The following is a 26,729-nucleotide window of genomic DNA, read 5'->3' on the forward strand; positions in this document are numbered from 1 at the left end:
GGAAACAAGTGTACCTTAACGTTTTATCCTGCTACATTTATCTGTGTACATGAAATTATTGAGCAATGCCCATGTTGAGGTCATTTTGGACAAACTATTTCATAAAAATCATGTCACCCCAACTCCTTTGTATTGGCTTAAAATAAAGGTTAGATGCCGTATTTTAAGGGTATGTTTTCATAGTCTGCATTTGCTCAAAAAGATCTTAAACAAAGAAATATTTTGTAAAATATAACAATTCTTTGAAATAAGAATGGTTCAGACAAAAATACTGTGAAACTTCCTTTTCAGGCCCATGCAGTTTCATGGGAGGCGGTGTCAGACCCCCTATTGGTAGGCTGAATTCCAGGCCTTTTTGCACTGGATTATTTAGAGGTTAATACACGGCATGGCCGGGCCGCTGAGTGATAATTAGCCCGAGTGACTCATAATGGCCCGAGACGTAGTCTAGATAGTAGTAGTAGTAGTAGTAGTAGTAGTAGTTGTAGTAGTAGTAGTAGTGGTGGTGGTGGTGGTGGTGGTGGTGGTGGTAGTAGTAGTAGTAGCAGTAGCAGTAGCAGTAGCAGTAGCAGTAGCAGTAGAAGTAGTAGTAGTAGTAGTAGTAGTAGTAGTAGTAGTAGTAGTAGTAGTAGTAGTAGAGAAAGTTACCGAACTCAAGCACCACAACGTACACGGCAGGGTTCTATCGTTGCCCTATCGTGTCAACGGAACGTGAACTCGCAGATGTTGTACTACAGATAAAATTGCAGCTTAAGCAGCAAATAGTAAACGAGATCGCGAGGTTGTATCAATCATCATAAAAAGGACAATAACATTAAATGAATAATAATTCTTTTCCAGTATTTATTATTTTCGTCAACACCATCATCATCATCATTGTCGTCGTCATCGTCAGACTTGTCACTCGAACAGAGTATGTGTACATTCAGACTTGTAGAGGACTTGTCAAATGTCATTTCATATTGGTATTAATGTTTTGTACAAAAAATAACAAGAACAACAACAAGTTCTTACTTATAAAATACAGTTATTAATTAACATTGAAAACAGTTAAAATGTATTTTTATCACAAGAATGAAAGGAAAATTGCTTGCTTGCAAGTGCATGTACATTTATTAAGATAATTTCATAAATATACAATGGAAATTGGGGTTTGTATATTGATATACATTTACAAATGTCGCTGACTTTGATTTACAATGACAAACAACAATAACCCAGTGCCTGCCTGGGCTTTAACCTTGTATTTCTTACATATTTCTTAACAAAATTTGCAGACATTCTTTCAAAGTGGCACCTTTCTCGTACCATACATACTCTATGTAGCTTTTTATATGCCTGTCCTCGGCATTTATGTCCTGCAACATAGTTAAAATGTGATAACTGTGCCACAGATGGTACCTGCAGTAATATGTCAAACGTGAAACGCCTCATATGATTGTCTACTACGCGGTAATATTTCAAACTTAAAACGCCTCGAATGATTGTCCATAAGTTATATCAACCACGCAGTAATATGTCAACATAAAACGTCTTGTTCGATTGTCCACTACGCGGTTATAGTTCAAACGTAAAACGCCTCGTATGATTGTCCGTAAGATGTACCAATCACGCAGTAATATGTCAAACTGAAATGCCTTGTATTTTTCACGGAGATGTTTAATCCGTTTTTTTTTTCAAAAAGCAATGTGATGTCAATAGTCAGTTCGTTCTGTTAAATGTTTGGAGAAATAATATCAAGTAAGCATGGCACAGTTGCTGTGACGTGCATAATGCGAACATCTGATTTGCGTTAATAATGTGGACAAAAAAGAAAGGCTTGTGACTGCGACCGAAATAAGATGTCATTTCTTTTTTTCACGAAAGGAAAGTAGTTATAGAAATAGGACATATCGTGTACAAACAGCAAATTAATAGAAGGACGACATCATTACAAAACGTACTTCTGACTTATAGTCTATCCCCTTTTATCAGACATACCAGGCATTCTTACCTCGTTCCTGTGGTCGCATAACCTTACCAGTGTACATGCAACATGACGTGTAACATCTAGTTCCAGTATCATTCAGAGTAAAAAAATAACCCATTAATAAAGTCAAACAAATCATTCTTGATAACCTGTGTATTTAACCAGATGTTGACACAGTGCAGACTTATGGCAGTATACTATGGAAGGGTATTAGCAATGTAAATTTAAATTGCAAAAACTTTAGAGAAAGACCATGTTTTGGAACTTTCATATAGTTCCATGGTTTTTGAAATTGTTATGTATTTTTTATGTGTTTTGACGTCGTTAGTTGTTAATTTGACTTTGGTTTTTTTTCACGTTTTGACGGGGTTTCGTCGTTGTTCCAAGGTATGCTGTGTGCGCTCCGCACATCAAAACCTAAATATCTAGTCCTTGAGCCCCTCATAGTGTAAGTTTCTTATATTGCCATGAGTATGGAACTTGTATAGATTGATATCTTCTAGTTTTTGTCTTGTTTACAAACTTTCAGTAGTATTTTAACGAATGTCATATATTTTGGCGATTATGTTATTCGTAACCAATAGCTTCTTACTCGTACTCTTGGTTATTTTAAGGTTGTTACATTTTTGCAATCTTAGTTAAGATTTACCATCTAATTACAATGTAACTAGTTTTTATATACATTTAGTGAATAGTAATGTGGAAGACTTATTTTGATCTGTTGGTCTAGCTTATGGTTGAGCGGTTTGCTTTAAGTGATTTGTTGTTTATTTGGCAACCATTAGTTGTTTTACGAGGAACATTTCTCCGGAGTATGCTGGTTTAGTAAGATTCACAGAACGTATTCGGTGTTTTTAAACAAAGCTTATACCCTCAAAGATATTCTGGACCAAACATCTTAACATTTAATAACTAGTCTTATACACGTGTTTTGTATACTTTCAGCTTTTTACCACATCATCATCATGCATTATGCTAAAGTATGAATAAACGGTTAAAACTTCGTGCGTCTTGATTTGGTCTCGATAGCACGACAGACCAAGTATGCTAAAAACTGTTTATTTGTCAATATCTAATAATGCAATTATTTTGAAATATTTAGCTGTGTATATTTTAAATGCTTTTTAAATAAGAAAGGAACATATCCACTCCCAGGCCGATTAAAAGGGCTACTTTAGATCAGTCGACAGAATAATATATATCCAGTGAAAAGTTTCATGTTACATGTGTGTGTGCGTGTGTGGTTGCGTGTGTTTGCATGCTTGTGTGTGTGCGTGCATACGTGCGTGTATGCTTATGAATGTAGTCGTATGGTGTGAATAGTTGTATAGTTGTATAATCATTTACTTGTTCGCCGAAGATAATAGTACTTACGAACATATTTTTAATATACATTTGATAATGGGACATGTTGGCTTAATTGAATATGTATGTACAGGTAAATATATTTATTGAATTAACTCTTATTCTTCTTCTATGTGCTACACAGTTACTTTCAGTGTGTGTTGATCGTTAACAAACCTCTTAGAATATTTGTCGTTTCAATACATAAGGGCTAGATATATTATGACTGACATGTAAAAAATAATTGGATTCTTTTCATAGTTTGAACCCAAATTGGTTTTAGCTATTACCCAAATTAAGCACTTACATGATAAAGCAGTTTATAACTTGCTAAACTTTCAAAGTAAGGATGTTGCCACTCCAAGTATTATCTTTATGTGTACCGTATTTGTGTATCCATTCATAACCATTTTTTCTTGTTCAATCTATTTTGTGTTCCATATGTCGCCAACAATACTCAGGGGGATGACATACATGTAATTTCGTTTCAAACAAATTAGTTAGAATTGTTTTTCAGTCCAAACAAAAAGGCGGATTTGTAAGGAAAAGTAACGATTCTGGTATCATTGTTTGCCTGGTATATCGACTTTCTCTCTTATATTTGTAAATCTGTGTATCATGAGTCAAGTATGTGGCGAAAAACATATACTCCGATTTGCATCTATGTCTGGTATCATAACTTTAAACATAAAAGGTTATTGAACAGATTGTGGCTAACGATATGCAACACTAACACATAAACCCATATATTTCGTGTTTACGGCATGATATGGCATTTCTGTGCATGTTGTTACTGTGCTTACCTGTATATATTGTTATTTAACAAACCTATCTCAGTTAACATCATTGAAGATAGAACTCGTAGCTCAGTTAATAGTAAATTCGTTTGGGATTGTGATAAAAAAGATGCATTCTTGCAAAATTTATCAAACCAGGAAACACTAGATAAATTACAATCGTGTAATCAAGGGATACAAGAGGCTAACTCGGCAAATGAAATTGATTTATGTATTTCTGACTTTTCGTCAATTTTATATGATTCAGCAAAACCCTTTAAGCGCAAATGTAATGTGCATTCAGATACAAGTCATAATGAATATGCCACTATTACTTCTGACAAGCCATGGTTTGATGAGGATTGTTATATAAAAAGAAGGAGTTTCTATAGCATGTTAAATCTGTATAGATTAGATTAATCAGAGGGAAATCGAAAAACATATGGTAATTGCTAGATCTCAATATAAAATATGTGTTCGTCAAAAAAAGTTAAATTATGATAAATTACAAACAAAGCGATTAAACGAGTCAAGATTTAAAAATGTTAAAACATACTTGAATATGTTAAAAGGTTGTGCTAATATCAAGAGTACTAATATTTCAATAGATACATTTGAACGCTATTTTAAGAGTGTGAATAATCCTACTGATCCTTTTTTCTGCGTAGACGAGGATGTTGTTGATTTTATAGATAGATATGAGAATAATCAGTTTGATGTTATATTTGCAGAATTGAATACGCCCATCAGCTCTGATTGTTTACTTAATGCTTTAACACAATTGAACACTAACAAAAGTGGGGGCCCAGATATGCATATAAATGAATTTTTCATTCATGGGAAATCCGTCTTGTTGCCACATCTTCTTACTTTGTTTAATAAGCTTTTTGAAATAAGGTATTTTCCACCGGCATGGTCTGAGGGTTTTGTATACCGTTGCATAAAAAGGAAATATCAATGATGAGAATAACTACCGAGGAATCACATTGCTGAGTACTGTTGTTAAACTTTTTACGAAAATATTAAATAATAAATTGACTGATTGGGCAGAAACATATAATGTATATATAGAAGCTCAGGCGGGATTTAGATCACGTATGGGAACTGTTGATAATATTTTCGTCCTGCATGGCATTATAACTCATATGTTGAATCATAGCAAACGTTTATACTGCGCTTTTATAGATTATACAAAAGCCTTTGATTATATAGTGAGAGGTAATCTGTGGTATAAATTGATAAAGCTTGGAATTAGGGGTAATATGTTGAATATAATTAAATCCATGTACGAATTGGTCAAATCAAAGGTTAAACATAATAATGTATTAGGCGATTGATTAAATTGTACTCTTGGTGTGAGACAAGGAGAAAGTTTGTCTCCTTTCCTTTTCTCGATGTTTCTGAATGACATAGAAGATATTTTTATACATAAAGGTTTAGATGGAATTGATGTCGAAATGTTTAAGATATTCCTTATTTTATATGCTGATGATATTGTTATATTTGCCAACTCAGCAAATGAGCTTCAGTTAAGTTTAGATGCTCTGCTAGAATATTGCAATAAATGGAAATTAGTTGTAAATACCGTTAAAACAAAAATTATGATATTTAGTAAGGCAGGAAGATTGAGAAATGATTTAAAGTTTTATTACAATAACGAGGAATTAGGAATCGCCAATGGGTTTTCATATCTTGGTGTTGTGTTTAGTAAAGGAGGATCTTTTTCGTATGCCCAAACTACATTAGCAGGCCAAGCGCTTAAAGCCATTTTCCAAATGAAAAAATACCTTTATAAGTTCACATGTCTATCAGTAAAGCATAGACTTGATCTATTTGACAAACTTATTGCCCCAATTTTAAATTATGCAGGAGAAGTTTGGGGTTTTGTCCAAGGTAATGCAGTTGAACGAGTTTATCTACAGTTCTGTAAACGTATACTCGGTGTCAAAAAGACACCTCAGAATTATTTTATTTACGGAGAATTAGGAAGGTTAAGTTTTAAAACAATTAGATATATGAATATAATTAAATATTGGGTAAAACTATTGTATACAGATAATAACAAATACATAAAAAGGTTTATATTATGCTTAAAAATGACATGGAGCGAAATGCAAACAAGCCGAATTGGTGTTCACTTACTAAAGACCTTCTTTGTAGTTTAGGTTTATTTGATGCATGGTTTTATCAAGAAATAGGCAATGATGAATTATTTTTGTCATTAGTGAAACAGCGGCTTAAAGATAATTACATCCAGGATTGGCATGGTAGACTTAATGCATCGAGTAGAGCTCGATTTTATATTAATGTATCAAGTTTTAGACTTCAGCCATACCTCAAAATATTAAATGTTACAAAGTTCCGTAAGTGTTTGCCTAAATTGCGGCTATCCTCACACAGATTAAGCATTGAAACAGGTAGATGGAATAGACCGCAATCAACACCATTAAACGAACGTATATGTACCATTTGTAATTTATTAGAAGACGAGTATCATTTTGTTTTAGAGTGCACATTGTATACTGAACTCCGAGTTAGATATCTTTCTAGGTATTATAGACAACGTTCCAGTATGTATAAATTAATGGAACTTTTTAATATCGAAAATTAAGCTATTTTGAAAAATGTAAGTATTTATATTTTTAAAGCATTTGAATTAAGAAATACTACGTTGTATTCCATGTAATGTGTAAAGGTTTGTTGTAATTGTCGTCTATTTGTTTGTTAAGAAGTACACAGTGTTAGTGCACCTCTCTATACGTGTATAATTATGTATTTATTTATATTATTTATTTATATCAATTCTATTTCATAAATTTGTGTTTATTGTGTTATTGCTGCTTTTGTCGCCATTGTATATGTACATGTTGGGCCAGATGGGTCTATGACCTTCTTGGAAATAAATGTTCTGTTCTGTTCTGTTCTATATATCACTGTATTCCAAACTTGATGGTTATCACTCGACTCTGCACGTCTCCTGGCATATGTTTGTTCCTTAACCCCCAATATGTTTATTGCAAGCATATTAACCACATTTTGGTGAGAATGCAAACCATCTCCTGCATTCTATAAAAACAGTTTGTCCAAGTTTGTTAGTTTGTCCAACTGACCATGTTGTGCGTTAAAAACTATTGCATACCATACAATTTTACGCGTTTACAATTATACCATAGCAAACAGGCAATAAAACATGTAAAACGTACCTCATTTGTCATTTAAAACATCGTAATGATAGTATCCATAACAACTTATTCATAAATGATGAAACGTTATACCTACCAACATTTTTAATTAAAGACAAACGAAGGCATCAAGTGGTTTATTATTTTCAGTGACAAACTAAACTTGGCCATGGTAAGGTTTTAAAAGGTTCCTGAAGAGAAAAAGTCGAAAAGACGTTGACTGCAATCTATATGTACATACCGTAAAATATTTACATTCACACTTCGTTCCTTAACGATGGTTGTTGTTTATCAATTGCACTTTATTTCTGTATAAAGTGCAATGGCATTTCCCATCGATATCACGTGCGTTTGTTCGATACTTCTGTCCTGTCACTGGGCGCAATAATACCAAGGGGCGGGGCATATTTACTACGGAACTATTTTTTTTAATGAAATCGTAGTACAATTATTGGCAACATGCAAACTTGAAATCTGCAGTAAAGCAGTTAAAACAAAATAAGCAACGATTATTTGATTGATTTTAATGTAGATAATTTCATGATGGATGGAACAGTTGAAGAAACGTTTGTGTTTAAAAATGCTGTTAAATGTCACGAAAATGCAAAAACAGTTAGTTCAAAATAATCTCTTTAACGGGTGCTTGTATGACGTCATGGGTGATGTCATTGAAAAAGTTTTACATTAAGCTCGATTCGGGCCGCAACATAACTCGGCAGCTGCATTTTGTTTCGACGCCATTTTTTGCAGTGTTCATTCGTTTTGAAAGTGTTGTTTTTCGAAAATTGACTGGATTACTGGGATAATTTACACACAATACCTTGGGTAATCAATTAATTACCTATTCAGTCCTACTTTAACCATTATTTGTTTTGATAACTAATTCAAGCCTGAAAATTTTGTAAACATGTTCTTGATAAAATGTACAGCATCTTCAGCATCAGAGAAAAAAATATTTGAAATTTCTTTGTTTATTGCATACGACATAGTGGAATCATGTCCATATAAGTCGTATGTTCTGAATAAAATCGACAGAAATAACTAAAAGTTCGGAGGAGTTAGTCGTTTTAGACATAATTTAGTGCTTTTAATAGTCAAAACAACTGCAGAAAAAAACTATTTGGTAAACACATCAGCTTGCCATGAAAAGACAACTCAGCAGAAAATATGTAAGTTATATGACTTTTGTGGTTTATTTCCTGTTTTGGTATTTGTATGCAGCTACATTATATATTCTAAAATATGTTTTTGTGCAAAAGTTTGCATCGTTGACCAACTTTTGGTCAGAAATCAGGTCGCTCAGCCTTCATTGTTATGATACGGGCCCTGAAAGCGCATATGTAAAACAAAAAAACGGCACGTGAATTTACTGAATAATGACCGTTTTCTACCGATAACGCCCGGGTTTTTGCGTTTTAATACACCACGATAACGGACCGAAAACACACATTGTATGCAAAAATACGTATTCATAATATTCTTGACCTTGAAAAGATAGAAAATAAACATATAAATAAGGAACTATTTTATCTGTGCATTCATTGTCGTATACAATTAGGTTACGATAGCTGTTCTAATTTACCCACCGTTGAGAACAACGAGAGAAAGAAAAGAGAAAATGCTCTTGAATAATCAATTTATTTTAGCAGAAATGTAGATTTAAATGAATGTAGATATAAGTATTAAAATTCGACATGTTGCATTTTATCGGGGTATGGTATGCAATGGCGCAGTTCAAAATGTTGGTGGAGTCCTTCGGACTCCACCCATTTTGAACAGCCCCATTGCATACCATACCCCGATAAAATGCAACATGTCGAATTTTAATCCTTAAATAATGTAACTAAAATGATTAAACCTGTCAATCTATTGAACATGTGCCTATGGTATCAAACTTTGACAGAAAAGATGAAGGAAATAATTTCTGGCTACTCCCCTTATCATCGTTTTTAGGTTCCAAGTTTTAAGACGTCACATGTAATAAATATGTGTGTTTAGGGCTATTTGTACCTAAAAGATCAAAACCTTATTATCAGATGGAAATTTGCTATCAATAGATCTGCCAATTATTTCCAAACAAATCTATTTTAATCCAAATCTCATATCGAAATTTAGATCCTTCTTATGTCTTACTGTTTGAAAGTAGAGGAAATAATTGTACTCAACTAATTACAATAAAACTGTTTCCACTCTTCTGATTTCAAATCACAAACCACATACTTTGTTGGCTAGAGAATATACTTTTTATTATATATTTGAAGTAGGTTGTGGAAATCATCAATTATCATTAGTGTAAGTTATCAATGAGGGTTTTGGTCAATATCATATCCTGCACAACAGCTGATGAGTCTATAAGCAAACACCAAAACTCGTCTTCCGCTGAAAAAACATCGAGTGAGGGCAACATTCCCTCGAAACAGAAAGAATGGAAGGGTCCGGTAAGGCTTACTCTAATATTAGACTAAAACATGCATCGTGATCGTTAGCGATTCTCAGAACTAAAAAATATGTTTAAGGCTAGACAAGACATTTTTGTAATGTGCTTGCTCTAAGCATAAAAGCGGTTAAGGAATAAAAAAAAATCGGCCATTTAAAGTGTACAGTCGAGTGATAATCGTCAAGTTTGGAAAATAGGAAAAGAACCGTTACACCATGCAAAGAAAGGCCATCTTTTCCGAGAAATTACGAACAATTGTGAATAATTCAACATTAGAATATTAAAAATACAAACTTCAGGATATTCTGTGGGACTATGTCCACAACGGAAATTTTCCACCGAAATGCACGTGGAAGATAATTATTGAGCTCAAAGTTATTAATCCAACACGTAGCAGTTTCAACGATTGTCTTACAGGGATTATATACCTTTATATATTTATTCACATTTACTAAGGAAATACAGAATTGTAGATGGCGGCGAGAAAAAAATCACCGATTGCTCTCTTTGAATAGACATATACTACGCTCACTCGGACGAACGTTCCCTCAATTATGCGACATATGCCATTTTCACCATGAAAACTACAGTATACATAAATTGTGTTTTTGTCCAAATATAGTCGAACTTAAAGAAAAGCTATGCGACCAAATCATTATGCAGAAAGGATATCTAAGTTTCTTCGATTTGTCAGAGCAATAAAACACACACTATTTTCATTACCTGAAGGTAATAAACATACTGTTAATGTTAATATCACGTATTCTTTATCTTAAATATGACAATGCAAACTTAGGAAAGCGAGTTGAGAGGTACTTACAATGTTTTATTAATACCGGTCCTGTTCAATAATGTTGTCTTTCTTTAAAGTTATGATACCAATCTAAAATGCCGATCAAAGATCGAAGACTATGTTTTTCGATACATACCGGACTCATATATTTTGGAAAAAATTAAAGAGAAAGACCACTTACCAGGCAAAGGTTTGTACCAGAATCGGTACTTTTCCCTACCAATCAGCCATTTTCTTTTCTTGTTTACATGAAATCAAATCATTCCTCCTTCTCCCCTGACTTTAATATTTCAGTAATGCTCTTTCCTCTTCAACCCTTAACGAACAGCATTAACCCTGGAGTGACCTCCGGAAGCCCTAAAACATCAACACTGGAAATAGCCTTCTCCCGTTGATTGAGATTCATCACTGAGAATCTGATCATGGTAAAAGCAACGTTAATGTTAATTCTATTTCAAGAATGCAATGGTCCCTAAGTAACAGATATTCAAACACAATTATTGATAATGACGTACTTTAAAATGCCCCCACATAACACTTAAACACGCGAGATATAGTCATACATAAATTCTGAAGCACTCGGAATAACGTACTTACATTAATGATTAAAAATACTCTGTTAATGTTAACAACAGCAATGCCGAAATGTGAGAACATTTTATAAGTATATTTTACAAATATTACTTATATAAAAGGCCACACAAAATTGATGTTTCATTCCGCGGGTTTACCTCACCTAATTTTTCGGGGACTTATATACATTAGTATTTTTCATAAGAATTCGAATCTTTGAAAGAATATCCCTTTACTCTACACTAAGTGATATATTGCCCTTCATGCCAGGGACACATTGTACCAACACTTTAAACTACCAATATATGTACAATGTCAGCTTTGTGGCTAAAGAGTATTATCGTCTTGATAATGATTAGATTACATTTGGTCATTATAACGTTTACTGCGTATGGAATCAAGCCAGTCTGAGAACAGACAGATGGTGGATTTAAGAGCCTCTGCATTTTGTAAGTAGTTTGAATAATATTTACTCTGTCATAGTATTTAGTTGATATATACTTTTAAATTTGGGGAAAAATAAAACTTTTTAATCATGCTGTGCGTTCTTCAACAGCTATATAGTTTATTGTTGAAGTAGGTACGTAATTGTACATGTTGTGCCAACATTGACCCAATTTGATAATGGACTGTATTCATTCGAATACTTATAGTGTAAACTCAGTGACAGTTTTCCCCTTTAGACAAGGTTAACATGCAGCTATATTTCAAGTTGTTAAAATATGCTTTTTACTTTCTGGTTCCATCGCAAAATGATAAATCGATATTTTTGCAATTTCAGATTTTCAGAACGTAGCAAATGCGAGCCCTAGGGCAAGAATGAAATATGATAACTGTTCTTTAATTGCCTTGCTCGATCTAAAACAAACTAATCGCTGTCATTATAATTGCCCACCATCCTCCATATTATACGCGACAAAACTCCTCCATATCATAATTGACAAAAGCCATTAGGCAATTGGTGAATTTCTACACTTACAGTCGCATTTGAAAAGAGAACTGTATTGAGGAACTGTGGATAAAAAAAATCTAACACGATGGAATGTGTGCCTGGTGAAAAAATACCCGACACAACCGACTATGATCCCCATGTTGTTGAGAACTACACAGCTCTATCCCTACCTGAACCTATACCAACGTGGGAAATAACAGTGAAAATCATTCTTTATTCCGCTGCTTTCTTCTGTGACATCATCGGAAACAGCATTGTCGTCCTGGTTATCGTTCTGAACAAGAACATGAGGTCCACTACCAACGTGCTGCTTATGAACCTGGCCATGAGCGATATTTTGGTGGGATGTTGCTGCATGTGGATCCATCTGGGAAACTCCATCACAGAGGAATGGCCATTTAGTGAGAGCGCCTGCAAGGTTAACACATTCATGCAAGGTAAATCTTACTGTACTTCAAGACAGAATAATAACATCATAATTAGTTTACAAACACTGACACCGAGTGGTTCCAACGTGTGTCTGCATATGATATCCTCATTCACCTGAATGAAATTGCATGTGTTTTTTCCTTCACAAAACCTCATGCAAAATCGAATTGTGGTCACCTTCATTTCCTTAAATGGTGGTTGCCTTTCCACAACTGAAACTACAGTTAAAGTCGTTAAATCATTTATGTCGCTTTTAAAATTTTGGCAATAAAACGTTCAAACAAGCAAACAGCATTAGGGACGGGGTATCCGAAATACAGGTGCCATACGCCCGGCAAGCAGATTGATATAATCAATTACATAAATTTATACAGTAAATAAGAAGTTATAAAGAAAAATGATACGGCCTCCTTTAATTTTCCAATTCTGATAAATACACGTTGTTATTTGGTTGATATATAATTTTCTAATTCTATTTCATGCTCGTCTTCCAATCCTGATGTAATGTAGATATTGTGCATTTTAGTTATGGCCGTAACATCGAGTGTCCTAACGCTTACTGCCATCTCCGTAGAACGTTTCTTCGCGATCGTGTTCCCTTTGAAACGCAAAAAATCGCCCACCGTTATTGCCGTTGTGGTCTCCATTAATTGGCTTCTAGCTATAGGGATAGCACTACCGCAGCTGGTCGTTAGAAGGAGGTTCGAGTACTATTGGAAAAATCGCCACGAGGTTTGGTGCACGGAAGATTGGCCCAAGGTGTATGACGAGTATTGTCAAGCGGTCATGCCTGCACGAAAAATATATTACACCGTAGTTGTTGTAATAATGTACTTTATACCGATTTTTGTGATGGTGTGTGCGTACTCTGTGATTTGTGTGAAGATGATACAGCGAAAACGCCCGGGGACGATAGTTCCTTCCTCACGACTGGCGCAGGACAGAGCAAGGAAAAAGGTAGTTTATAACTTTAATAAGTCCTATGTCGGATAATGACTGCAAAGGACTGTTTCTCTGTCGCAATACTTTTTATCCAGCAGCGAGGCATTTTTAAGATTTCAATAAAGCACTTTCAGAAACATATGTTAAAACTTCAACACATAAAGCAAATTTGGGTATCAAAATCTCGTCTGAATGGTCTGGTTTAATGAAAAATATCTTGTACTACAGGTGATAAAAATGTTGATAGCGGTGCTGGTTGCGTTCATCGTTTGCTGGACCCCACAACAATCGCTTATATTGTGGGACATGTACCGATCACGTACCGCTGCCGTCAACCCGGTAAGTGTGAGATATGTACCAACCGCGTACAGCTAACGTCAACCCTGTAAGTGTGGGACGTGTACCGATTACGTATCGCTGCCGTCAACCCGGTAAGTGTGAGATATGTACCAACCGCGTACAGCTAGCGTCGACCCTGTAAGTGTGGGACATGACCCGATCACGTACCGCTGCCGTCAAGCCGGTAAGTGTGAGATATGTACCGATTACGTACCGCTGCCGTCAACCCGGTAAGTGTGAGATATGTACCAACCGAGTACCGCTGCCGTCAACCCGGTAAGTGTGGGACATGACCCGATCACGTACCACTGCCATCAACCCGGTAAGCATCATAAATGTACCAGCCGTGTGCTGCTGTCTTCAACCCGGTAAGTGTCATATATGTACTAACCGCGTGCTACTGCCGTCAACCCGGTAACTATGGGACATGTACCGATCACGTACCACTGCCTTCAACCTGGTAAGCATCATTTATGTACCAATCGTGTACTGCTGCCTTCAACCCGCTAAGTATCATATATTTACCGACCGCGTACCGCTGTCGTCAACCGGGAAAGTGTCGGACATGAACCGACCAAGTAAGCTGCCGTCAACCTGATAAATGTCATACTAGTATATGTTCCGTCAACGTATCGCTGCCGTCAACCCGGAAAATGTGAGATATGTATCCACCACGTACCGCTGCCGTAAACCCGGTACGTGTGGGATATGTACCGTCCATATTCTGCTTCCGTCAACCCGGAATGTGTGAGATATGTATCATCCACGTACCGCTGCCGTCAATCCGGTAAGTGTGGGACATGTATCCACCACGTACAGCTGCCGTCAAACAGGAATATCTGAGAAATGTTTCCACCACGTACCGCTACCGTCAACCCGGTAAGTGTGGGACATGTATCCACCACGTACAGCTGCCGTCAACCAGGAATATCTGAGAAATGTTTCTACCACGTACCGCTGCCGTCAACCCGGTAAGTGTGGGATTTGGATCCACCGCGCACCGCTGCCGTCAACCCGGTAAGTGTGAGATATGCATCCACCACGTACAGCTGCCGTCAAACCGGTAAGTCTGGGATATGTACCGTCCACGTACCGCTGCCGTCAAACCGGTAAGTCTGGGATATGTACCGATCACGTACCGCTGCCGTCAACCCGGTAAGTGTGAGATATGTATCCACCACGTAACGCTGCCGTCAAACCGGTAAGTCTGGGATATGTACCGTCCACGTACCGCTGCCGTCAACCAAGTAAGTGTAGGATATGTATCCACCACGTATCGCTGCAGTCAACAGGTAAGTGTATGATATGTACCGTCTACGTACCGCTGCCGTCAACCCGGAAAGTGTAGGGTTTGTATCCACCACGTACCGCTTCCATCAACACGGTAAGTGGGGGATATGTTTCCACCACGTACCGCTGCCGTCAACACGGTAAGTGGGGGATATGTACCGTTCACATACCGCTACCGTCAACCCGGAAATTGTGAGATATGTATCCACCACGTACCGCTGCCGTCAACACGGTAAGTGTAGGATATGTATCCACCACGTACCGCTGCCGTCAACACGGTTAATTGGGGATATGTTTCCACCACGTACCACTGCCGACAACACGGTAAGTGGGGGATATGTACCGTTCACGTACCGCTGCCGTCAACCCGGAAAGTGTCAGATATGTATCCACCACTACCGCTCCCGGTGTGGGTGTATGGGTGGGTGTGGGGCATGTACCGTCCACGTATCGCTGCCGTCAGCATGGTTAGTGTGCGATATAAACTGACCACGTTCCGCTGTCGTTAACGCGGTAAATGTGGGATATGTACCGACCAGGTACCGCTGCCGTCAACCCGGTAAGTGTCATATATGTTCCGACTTCGTTCGCTGCCGTCAACCCGGTAAATGAGGCATATGCACCGACCTAGTACAAGTACAGACCAGGTACCGCTGCCGTCAACTCGGTAAGTGTGGGATATGTACCGACCACGTATCGCTGCCGTCAATTCGGTAATTTTTGGGACATGTACCGACCACGTACTGCTGCCGTCAACCCGGTAAGTGTGGGACATGTACCGACCATGTACCGCTGCCACCAACCCGGTAAGTGTTGGATATGTACCGACCACGTACCGCTGCCGTCAACCCGGTAAGTGTGGGACATGTACAGATCATGTACCGCTGCCACCAACCCGGTAAGTGTGGGACATGTACCGACCACGTACGCTGCCGTCAACTCGGTAAGTGTGGCATATACCAACTGCGTACCGCTGCAGTCAATTCGGTAAGTGTGTGACATGTACCGACCACGTATCACTGCCGTCAACTCGTAAGTGTGGGACAAGTACCGACCACGTACCGCTGCAGTCAACTCGGTAAGTATGGAGCATATACAAACCACGTACCGCTGCCGTCAACCCGGAAAGAGTGGGACATGTACCGACCACGTACCGCTGCCGTTAACTCGGTAAGTGTGGGACATGTACCGACCGCGTATCGCTGCCGTCAACTCGGTAAGTGTGAGACAAGTACCGACTACGTACCGCTGCCGTCAACTCGGTAAGTGTTGGATATGTACCGACCACGTACCGCTGCCGTCAACTCGGTAAGTGTGGGACATGTACCGACCGCGTATCGCTGCCGTCAACTCGGTAAGTGTGAGACATGTACCGACTACGTACCGCTGCCGTCAACTCGGTAAGTGTGGGACATGTACCGACTACGTACCGCTGCCGTCAACTCGTTAAGTGTGGAGCATATATATACCACATACCGCTGCTGTCAACCCGGAAAGTGTGGGACATGTACCGACCACGTACCGCTGGCGTCAACTCGGTAAGTGTGGGATATGTACCGACCACGTATCGCTGCCGTCAATTCGGTAATTTTTGGGACATGTACCGACCACGTACTGCTGCCGTCAACCCGGTAAGTGTGGGACATGTACCGACCATGTACCGCTGCCACCAACCCGGTAAGTGTTGGATATGTACCGACCACGTACCGCTGCCGTCAACTCGGTAAGTGTTGGATTTGTTTCGACCACGTACCGCTGCCGTCAACTCGTTAAATGTAGGATATGTACAGACCAGGTTCCGCTGCTGTTAACTCGGTAAGTGTGGGATATGTACCGACCACATATCACTGCAGTCAACTCGGTAAGTGTGGGGCATATACCAACCACGTACCGCTGCCGCCAACTCGGTAAGCGTGGGGCATATACCAACCACGTACAGCTGCCGCCAACTCGGTAAGCGTGGGACATGTACTGACCACGTTACGCTGTCATCAACCCGGTAAGTGTGGGGCATGTACCGTATACGTACCGCTGCTGCAAACCCCGATGAGTGGGTGATGTTTACCGACCACTTACCACTGCCGTTATTCCGGTGAGTGTGGCATATAAACCGACCACGTACCCCTGCCGTGATCCAGATGAGTGTGGGATATGTACCGTCCACGTACCGCTGCTGCAAACCCGGCGAGTAAATGATGTTTACCGACCACTTACCACTGCCGTCATTCCGGTGAATGTGGCATATAAACCGACCACGTACCGAAGACGTAAACCCGGTTACTGTGGGATATGAACCGACCGCATACTGCTTCCGTCATGTCGGTAAGACTCTTCCTCCAGTTTCGAGCCTTCCACAGTGCACCACCAAAACATATATATATTTTTTTTTTTATTATTTAGTTCTGATGTTCAATATTTACCAAGCACAATACATATATCCGTTGCAGCATATGTAGCTTTAATTAGCATTTTGCATTTAACGAAAGAAGGTTTTATCAGATTTTTTATCAAATAGCATTTTCATTTTTTTCGGAAATGCCTTTATACAAAATAAATAAGTTCAAAATGGTTATTACTACCCAATCAGCAATGTCTTAGTGCTTCAGGGTAATTGCAGTTTTTGCAGATGTTTGCATATTTGTAACCAGGAAATGGATTTTGTCAACTATTTTTCACTAGGTTGTTGAATATTTTTCTTATTTATAAGGATATCACCAAGACATTGTAGGTTAAGTAGTCTGGGTCATTTTGATATAAAACATAGTTATCTTGTCGACAGACTTTTCCGAAAACATGCAAATGCTTTTGCTCCAAAGTCTGATAAAATCTTCTTTCGTAAAATTCGGTCATAAACTGGCCCTATTCTTGACACTTCTTAATTTCCTTATAACAGGATTAACATAAGCTCATTTTTTCCATTATTTGCGTAATATTTACTTCCGAAAGAGTTTTTGTATATTTTAGATAAGCATTAGCTTGATAATTATCACAATAAGCCAGCATCCACTGATTAAAATTGTGATAATCTTAAACGTGCTCGGTGTAGCACCGACAAACGCGATGCAACTTTCCTGGCTTTAAACAACACTGAGGAATCCAGTTCTCAGTACTTCCCTTCAAATGCCGGACGCAAGGAAAGGGAGCTTCTGGTACCATATTTGTACGTATTTCGGCTTTGACGCGGCTGAGGTTTGAACCCAGACCTTTCGCACCCAAAGTGAACGCTCTTTCACTGAGCTATCGGGGCTGTTTACACTCGTGGCCAAACCACTCACGTATAGCTTTTGAGGTTCATTATATATAACGACATAACACTGAAACAAAAACCAATTACCCTCTAACTATAGCTTATAATAAAGGTGTTCATGTGTCAAATATGTTATGTAAAAGGCCCAATTGAATTTCTGACAATTAATTTTCAAAATATCAAGGAAAAATGCTCAAATATGAGCTGTCATAAACGAAGACCACTTTTCATGAATATGAAGAGAGAAGGGAAGTCACATGCTAGTCTATCTTTTCTAAAATGCAGTGCAGCAGAGTCACGCCTAAGAAAGATTGTGATTAACAGTTTACGTGTTCTATCCATCGAATAAAAAAACATATACATGTCGAAAATGTTAGCTTGAATCCCATAAAATGTTTTCTAAGTAATTGGCAATTTTCATTCCTATAATAATTTCCTTTAGCTCTGAACTTGGAAGTTGAAATACGAAGAATACGCCAATTTAACATGTGACTTTAATAACAATGTTCTTTTCAGGCTTCAGGTATTTTTGGTCTAAATTATGTTTTAAAGTGACCGGCTCATGTTTTTGGACCAAAATTAGTGTGTATTTTTTTTCGAAAAAACATCTGAAAACACTTATTACATAATGATTTTACTTTTTAATACCGAAATACAGAACAAATACAATTAAGGTATACAAAAGTATTCTGGTTTGTGGTGTGGTGCGAACCTTCGCCTGTACAGTCCATATTATTTTTTAGAAAGGACATTACCAATCGGCCACAATGACACAAAAATAAAGGGTATCTTTTCATTCTGCGACGACATTGGTAAACAACAGGTGATAATGATCAACCAATCACGCTACATCTTTCGCTGAATTACTTTAGAAACGGTTTTCGAAGTCGTAATCTTGAAAGACAATATTACAATATATATCAACATTTATTGTAGTGTTCCAGCTGTCATGCAGTATTTAAGATTTTTAAAACACTCATGATCATTTAATAAACCTTATCTAGTTTTTAAAATTAAATCTGAACAAAAAATGCATTTATAATAACATGAGGAGCGAGTCATTTAAAAACACCGACATTTAACAGAAATTGGCTGTATCACTTGAACAGGTCATACATGCGGTATGTCCTGGCAAAGTCTTACGACAAACATAACCAAGGGCTGAGTAAATAAACTGTTCTGAGCTGAGCTTATTGCAGTCTTCCAACTTTTCAGATACCAGATTACGTTCTTAAGATAGAGTACGTGGCGATCTACATTGCCTATTGTAACAGCGCACTCAACCCGATCTTGTACGGAGGTTTTAATGAAAACTTTAGGAAAGGCTTCAATGACGCTTTCAAGTGTACGCTTTGGAAAAGAAGGAATGTCGTTTCACCAGGTAATAATTTAAAGAACATGATGAGTGGCAATGTTAATTAAAGCTTATGAAGTGCGATTTTCGTTGAATTACAAAATCCACATTTTTATAATTTTGTCCAATATTTAAGGGAAATAACAGTTGTGCGGGCCTTGATAGGTAAATGCCGGAGAGTACCATTTCAATATCGTATTCTTCCAGCCGCCGAAACAAATCTACACCAAAGGCGGCTACAACAACAAAAACAGCAACATCATCAACAACAACTAGAACAACAGCAGGACTCGGCCAGCACCACCCAGGCTCAAACCTGCCGCAGTCCCGTCTTTACTTCAACCATCTGACGATTGTTTATCAGAAACATTCTTAAATATTTCAGCTAAGTGCTGTCTTGGACCTATCAATCAGTCAGTTATTACACGCACGAATGTTGTGTTCGGAAGGGTTTTAGTTTATTCCTGGCAGATTGCTGATTATTGCTATTGATGCTACCATCTGGGTGGGCGCAGGTCATATCTCTTGACCAATGTATGTCTTGGGACATTGTCTTGATCTCCGGCACACTACTTACTAATATTCTTTAAATATTTTCATGAACATATTCTTTAATACTATAGAATACAAGAAATGATAGGCCACGAAAATACCTTAGTAATTTCTCAATGTCAATCTTCGCTCATTATTTAAAAAAACGGCATGGAATTAATCAGAATGATACATTTGTGGTTTTCAAAGCGAAGTATGTTTTTTATATTTATTTGATCAACATCTTTGCTGCTTATTATTCTAAAGGAAAGAAATTCTAGCTCAAACAAATGCACTTGAATAATACTTTTAAAGAAACAGATTGTACTCAATAGTTTTAAGCATACATTCAAAGGCCTAATTCAGGTATATACATGTAGTGGACCTGTCACGAGTCCCACATCCACATTTTATTCAACGGGTTTAGGAAATTTGTGGACCTTTTAGGCGAGCTTCCTAATATATTTTCTGGACGAGTTCATTAAAATTACGCATAATTAGATTGGAACTCTTTTTATCATATGTCATCCCCAATCTCCTACGCAGTGATCTCCCCTGACAAGCAGAGTACATGTCTGCCAACATGAGCGAGTATAGATGGATTTAAGCTATATAAACTGTATAACTGTTTTTATTCCTTCTCTCTGTTTGGCCAGTTTTTATCAAATTTCATTGATTACGGTGCATTGAGGTTAAAATACAAAACCTATTTAATATTTATGATAATTTACAATCATTTCTGATATAATAGATGGTCACGTGATTTGCATAGTGGCAGTTATTGCTGTACTGTATCACAAATTTACAATGCAATATTATTTCCCGCGCTAAGGTACGCGCATTGCAGAAATGTAAGACCCGGAATGATCAAAAGCAGGATGTACATTTGATCATTTTATTTACGTTTTTTTAGTTGTATGCATACTGAGATTATCTCCAGTAAGACTCACAAGATAAACACTATGCCTTGAACGAAATTTGCTTTAAACTGTGAAGTACTAACACACGTAGTTTGATGACGTCATCATTTTGTGATGTGCCCATGACGTCATTTTTTGTTTTAATTTTCACTTCAGAGTATTTACAAAAAACCTAAATATAAATAAAAGTAAAAAAGCACTTGAAAATATTGTCTTTTCTTTTCCATTATTGTCAAGCTTTTGCAATTATTCTCAGTAAAGACTAGATCATAGTTTGTTCGGGATAGTGGGGTCTTTCAGTTTCAAGGCCTTGTTCGGAATACCTTTGGAACAATAGGTGATTTTATTCTAATTAGAATACAACCTACTAAAATTTCAGCCAATGTAATTGCAAATAGGCAATCCATAAGATGTTAAGAATTAAAAAATAATTTAATCGCTAAGAATTTATCTAACTTTTAAAAAATAACTTTCAAGGGTGTTTAAATGTCCGCCTTCTGCCACTCATCCGATAAACTACGCACTACCTACGTCAGATTTTTCTTCGCTCACCCCGCCAACTCTAAATTATTAAAAGGTTACTTTATGCCATAATAACTAAAACTTCTAATGGAATAATTAGAAGCAATGAAATACTAAATTAAACGTGGAATAAACAGTGTTGCTTTGTTAAAGTCACCCTATCGAAAAAACACAATGATACAATTTCATTGGTAATTTGGTTGTAAACATGTATTGCAAACTAAAGTGCGCGGCATTGGGTACTGTTTAACGACAATAGAACGAATATGTATGCAATGGTTGATAACGATGCCGTTTAAATAGTTTAGCTCCAAATTAAGAAACTGACCTTCTGTTGTTTCCTTATTTAGACACTTGATAAAGCGTCAGACTTGTTTTCCTAAAATGACGGTCAACTTAAACTGTGGTGGCAGGGGTAGTCATTTCTTAATAATGACACACGCCTAACTTTATAGCAAGGCATGGATGCGGAATATGAAAACATTTCAATTGAAATCTCAAATGAGACGTTTGATGGCGACTTCTATCTTGGACTTAAAAGTGACACAACCACTGACAGGACATTCAAAATCATATTTTACAGCATCTTAATGATGTTTGGAATTTTTGGAAATTTGAGTGTTGTTTTAGTTATATGTAAATCTAAGCAACTTAGAACGAAGTTCAACTTTTACATTGTAAACCTAGCAGTCGCGGACTTTTTCATGGCGGTATTTTGCACGTGGATTCATTTAGTATCGAGCCTTCATCCTGAACAGTGGACTCTTGGGAAATTAATTTGCAAAACCCACAATTTCGTTCAAGGTGTGTATTTGACTTCGTTTTTAATCAGCATAAGTCTTGTTATTTGTTTTGCAATGCTTTTTTCGCTGATTGATTGATGATTTCGGCAGGTCATCTATAAACAATTGCGCTGATAAATTACTTTCTGTCGCCAGTGACAACTGTGTGCTGCAGCGTATTTACCTTGACAACGGTTATAATTGACCGGTTTATTGCTGTGGTATCCCCTGGCTGTCTATGGATAACACAGAAGTGTCAACCTGTCAATGCAGTAATTATCTGGTTGCTTTCATTTGCCGTGGCAACCCCATGGCTTATTTTCCAATATTACGCCGCGTTTGACTGGATCGGTGGGCATGAGGTCGTCTGTCAATCGAAATTCCCATCTGCTTTGTCAAAGAAAGCCTACTATGTGTCATTCTTCGTTCTGGTTTTCCTGTTTCCCGTTCTGCTGATGTTTTCGTTGCTGGTTGTTGCTGTGATCAAGAGCAATACAGTACGACCGAATGGAACGTTAGCAACAGAATGTTTCAAACGGGCGCAAAGAAAGGTAATGCCAATTCTTTAAAGCTGCACTCTCACAGATTGAACATTTTGACAACTTTTTTTATTTTTTATCTTGGAACGAGCCATTTGTTTTGCGAAAATCCATGGAAACCAGTTATATAAAAAATTAGATCGCAGATTTTTATATTTAAGTTCAAAAATTGATGTTTTATGCATTTTTCTTAAACCATTAGTAACATTAATTTTCGAACGGAAATATGCAAATCTACGATTTGATTTTTTGTCAGCAATCTTATATCATTGGTTTATAGATATCTACGCAAAAATTTGCTCTTTTAAAGACAAAAAAGAAAAATTGTAAACACGGTAAATCTGTGAGAATGCAGCTTTAACAACAACCGACTGCACTGCAAATGTAAACATAGGATACTGAACGGAACCCCATGTTCATGCCGTTTACGATAAATACATATTTATTCATTTATTAATTTGCAACGTTTGGTTGGAGTAATATTTCAGTTTTGATACTTTTCAGGCCCACTTTTTGCTTTTGACGGTGCTAATAATGTTTTGCGTCAGTTGGGCGCCACAGCAAAGCTTGCTTCTCTGGGACATTTACAGGGATATACACGAGGTAAACTATACAGTTGAGTAACGCAATATTGTTTTAAAGAAATAAACACATTAAGAAGTAAATGATAATTCTGTTTCGATAGTCAGTCTTTAAATAGTTAACATAATATCCCAGTACCAAATCAAACACGTAGCACTGTACATGCATTAGTCTTGCACACAGACAGCCATTGTCATACCTAGGGCGTATTCCATTCATCCGTCAAATTGTTCTTCTAGCAAGAACATAATTATTCATATTATATACTCCGTCATCGCCACACATTCTGTTTCCTTTCTCTATCGTCATGTGACGTAGCATACTACTAATTCACTCTCAGTGAACTTCTGTTGCACTGGCCGTTTCAAGGCAGTATCAACAACATTTACTAAAATATATTCTGATGCATTTGTGGTTTATCTGTGTTGTTTTGTACGTCGAGTGTCTGATGGACTTTGACCTTTAATCAGGGACATTGTAAATTGTTTTGCGACTGAGCGTTCTGTATTATAAAGTTAAATATAAAGGCGAAAACATTTATGAATTGCATGCAATGTGTACCGAGTCATATAAGCGTGCCCAACTTAAAGCATTATCTGTTGTTTTGGGGCATAGACAAAGCTCGGCTTTTAGATGACTGTGATGACTTTTAAGAAGCGACCTTTGACCTTTAACCTGGTTGCACTATGATTTGATTCCAATGTCTACCAAAGCCCAGTTTAGAATATGCTTTCCTTTGAAATAAAACCAAATGTAAACGAAAGTAAAATATCAGGAGTAGCAAGATTATTTGAAATAATTTCTCTCTTCTTTCACTGTTTCAGAAACCACCAGGAATTAAAACGGTGCATTTTGTAGCTTTGTATCTTGCATACTCTAGCAGCGCCGTCAACCCAATTCTGTATTTTGTGTTCAATAAATGTGCACGTGCGTCACTCTGGAATATAGTCACCTGTAGGAGGAACCGGAGCGCAGTGGCAGTTCATCCAGGTAAGCATTGGAATCTTGTCTCTTTGGTTTCATTCTATTTATGTTAGAAACGATGCCCTGAAGCATGCGTAGAACCTCAATAGTCAGACAGGACTATACATATATATGGACTTAATAAAACACGGAAAACGACAGGGACAAGCCCAGTTAAAAAACACACACACAATAAAATTAAAACCCTTTAAAAAGGTATTTGGCCAAAAGAAACTAAACGAGGAATACCATATTAAGGCGCATGACTTCCACTCTGAACTGTATCTGAGTATATAACTACCCGAAGTATTATAGTAATGATTGACATGGAAATTTACATAGGATATAACCCCATGTCCTTACTTGCGGCGAAATTTGTGAACATTTGCATGTTTGTTAGCTTCCGTTTAAGTGAAACTATAGAACAAAGTTATCATTTTGGCCATTACTTTACGTTATCAATTACCGGGGTAAACAGTTCAACTTATCAGTTATTTTTTTATTCCTAAATAATGAATAAATAAACTGAGCCTATCCTTTAAATTGTCATATAATTTGTTGCAAACACATACAACAAAAACTTTAACGCATTTATTTTGTAGAACCGTCCCCGCATCACCAAGATGTGTAAACGACAGAGAAAAGGAAGATATAACTTCACGGGCATTATCCTTGTAAGTTGAGTTTCATGTTCGAATAGCTTCCATTTGTAAGAATATACCAAATCTCTTGACCGAGCAATATTGATCCTGTTGTCACTTGGAACGACCGGATTTATTTAAATTTCAGGGCACCAAACGAACAAAGAGATCGAACGAACAAAAATAACATGAGGATTTTTCAAATTCTGAATTGTTTGCTTGAATACAAATCATAATAAAATATTTAAATCGTATGTTGTTGTATTTTTCTATTTATTTATTGCTTTCACTTTCACACTGAACAAGAGATGGTTGCCAAACCCCTATGATCATGAGCGCCGCTTTGACAGAAACATGCGAGATATTCAATAAAGGTGTGCAAGGAAGAAATGACTTAACTAGTAATGATTATAAGGTTACAGACAACAATCGTTTCGACCATGGACAAATACTTCAATAGACTGTGGCAGTGACATTGACTTTTAATCTACTTACCCCAAACGACAAAGGAGTTATAAAAATGTATAAAAGAACATTTGCTTATGCATTGCTACCTAAGAATGAAGTTCCATGGTACTGTCAAATCGTCGTCATGCTATTGTACGGACACAGTTTTTGTTTCTTAGTTTTTGTAAGACTGTTCCCCATTACCTTGAATTAAAACTGCTGCCCTCAATGACGGGAGGGATCATTTACTTGTCATGGGCAACCAACAACATGGTGCCAAACCGTTCTGAATTTACTGTGAAGACAAAGCTTTTGGAATATGATGTTGACCTTGCACGTTGTTGAACTGCTGACTTAAAACGTAACCGGTGGCATCTATCGGTTAAAGGCAACCGACCACTCAAGCTTAATGGTCTAAGGTCCCTTCCATAAGTTATTGTGCTGAGAATGTTTTCAGTGTTGACCATGACCTTGGTCTAGACCTACTGACCTCAAATATTTTCTGGGTCTATTACTGTTCATGGAAAACCAACCACTAAGGTTTCATGGTCCCAGCTGAAACTGTTCTACAGGTATTATGCGAACAAAACATAGTCTACCGACAGACCCACCCTTTGGCCGACCGTCCGATAAACTGGCAGACGACCTATGGACATTTGCAAACCTTTCGTGAAAGGGAGAACGCACAAATTCAACTGCTTGATTTGATAGCGTTAATGAACGACCAAAATACGACCATCATTTTTATGACGTTTTACCAACATGTTTTGCATTGCATACATATTTCAAATCGATGATGGTGACGTTTGGTACTAATACTTTCTATAAATCTTACTTCGTAGATGATATCTTAAGTTTAACTGACATAGTTGTGTCAGTTATTTTGGCCGAATTGAACACTATCCCATTTAGATAGGCGTCTAAATATAGACGTTAGAATAATGATGTCAACATCCAAGACGTTTGTTGTAAGTAGTATAATCGAATTTTGTGTACAGTCTTTTAGGATTTCGCTGAAATTGGAAATGCGTACAAATATATGTAGCCAATTTGGATCGTGATTATAAGATAAAGGAAGCTTACACGTTGAAGTGCATTTGATAGATCGAGTAATTTGGGAACATGCTTGGGGTTTTTCGATGTTAAAGTCGCACAGAAGTCAGAAAGTTTTAAGG

At 37.3% G+C, this 26,729-nt stretch overlaps 2 protein-coding genes across 2 annotated transcripts; both read left to right on the plus strand.

Annotated features, from left to right (window-relative positions):
• Positions 1-11,472: 11,472 nt before the first annotated feature.
• LOC128223780 (neuropeptide FF receptor 2-like) lies at positions 11,473-21,244 on the plus strand. Its single transcript, XM_052933158.1, has 6 exons — positions 11,473-11,523; positions 11,856-12,463; positions 12,982-13,412; positions 13,626-13,736; positions 19,489-19,654; positions 19,835-21,244. Exons 2-6 carry the CDS (start codon positions 12,112-12,114, stop codon positions 19,975-19,977), a joined length of 1,203 nt encoding a protein of 400 aa, XP_052789118.1. The 5' UTR covers positions 11,473-11,523; positions 11,856-12,111; the 3' UTR covers positions 19,978-21,244.
• Positions 21,245-22,037: 793 nt separating this feature from the next.
• LOC128245034 (QRFP-like peptide receptor) lies at positions 22,038-25,354 on the plus strand. Its single transcript, XM_052963236.1, has 6 exons — positions 22,038-22,404; positions 22,539-22,933; positions 23,426-23,524; positions 24,328-24,493; positions 25,069-25,140; positions 25,256-25,354. Exons 1-5 carry the CDS (start codon positions 22,062-22,064, stop codon positions 25,095-25,097), a joined length of 1,032 nt encoding a protein of 343 aa, XP_052819196.1. The 5' UTR covers positions 22,038-22,061; the 3' UTR covers positions 25,098-25,140; positions 25,256-25,354.
• Positions 25,355-26,729: the final 1,375 nt, after the last annotated feature.

This window comes from Mya arenaria, chromosome 2 (assembly GCF_026914265.1).
Source record: "Mya arenaria isolate MELC-2E11 chromosome 2, ASM2691426v1".
Lineage (NCBI taxonomy): Eukaryota > Metazoa > Mollusca > Bivalvia > Myida > Myidae > Mya > Mya arenaria.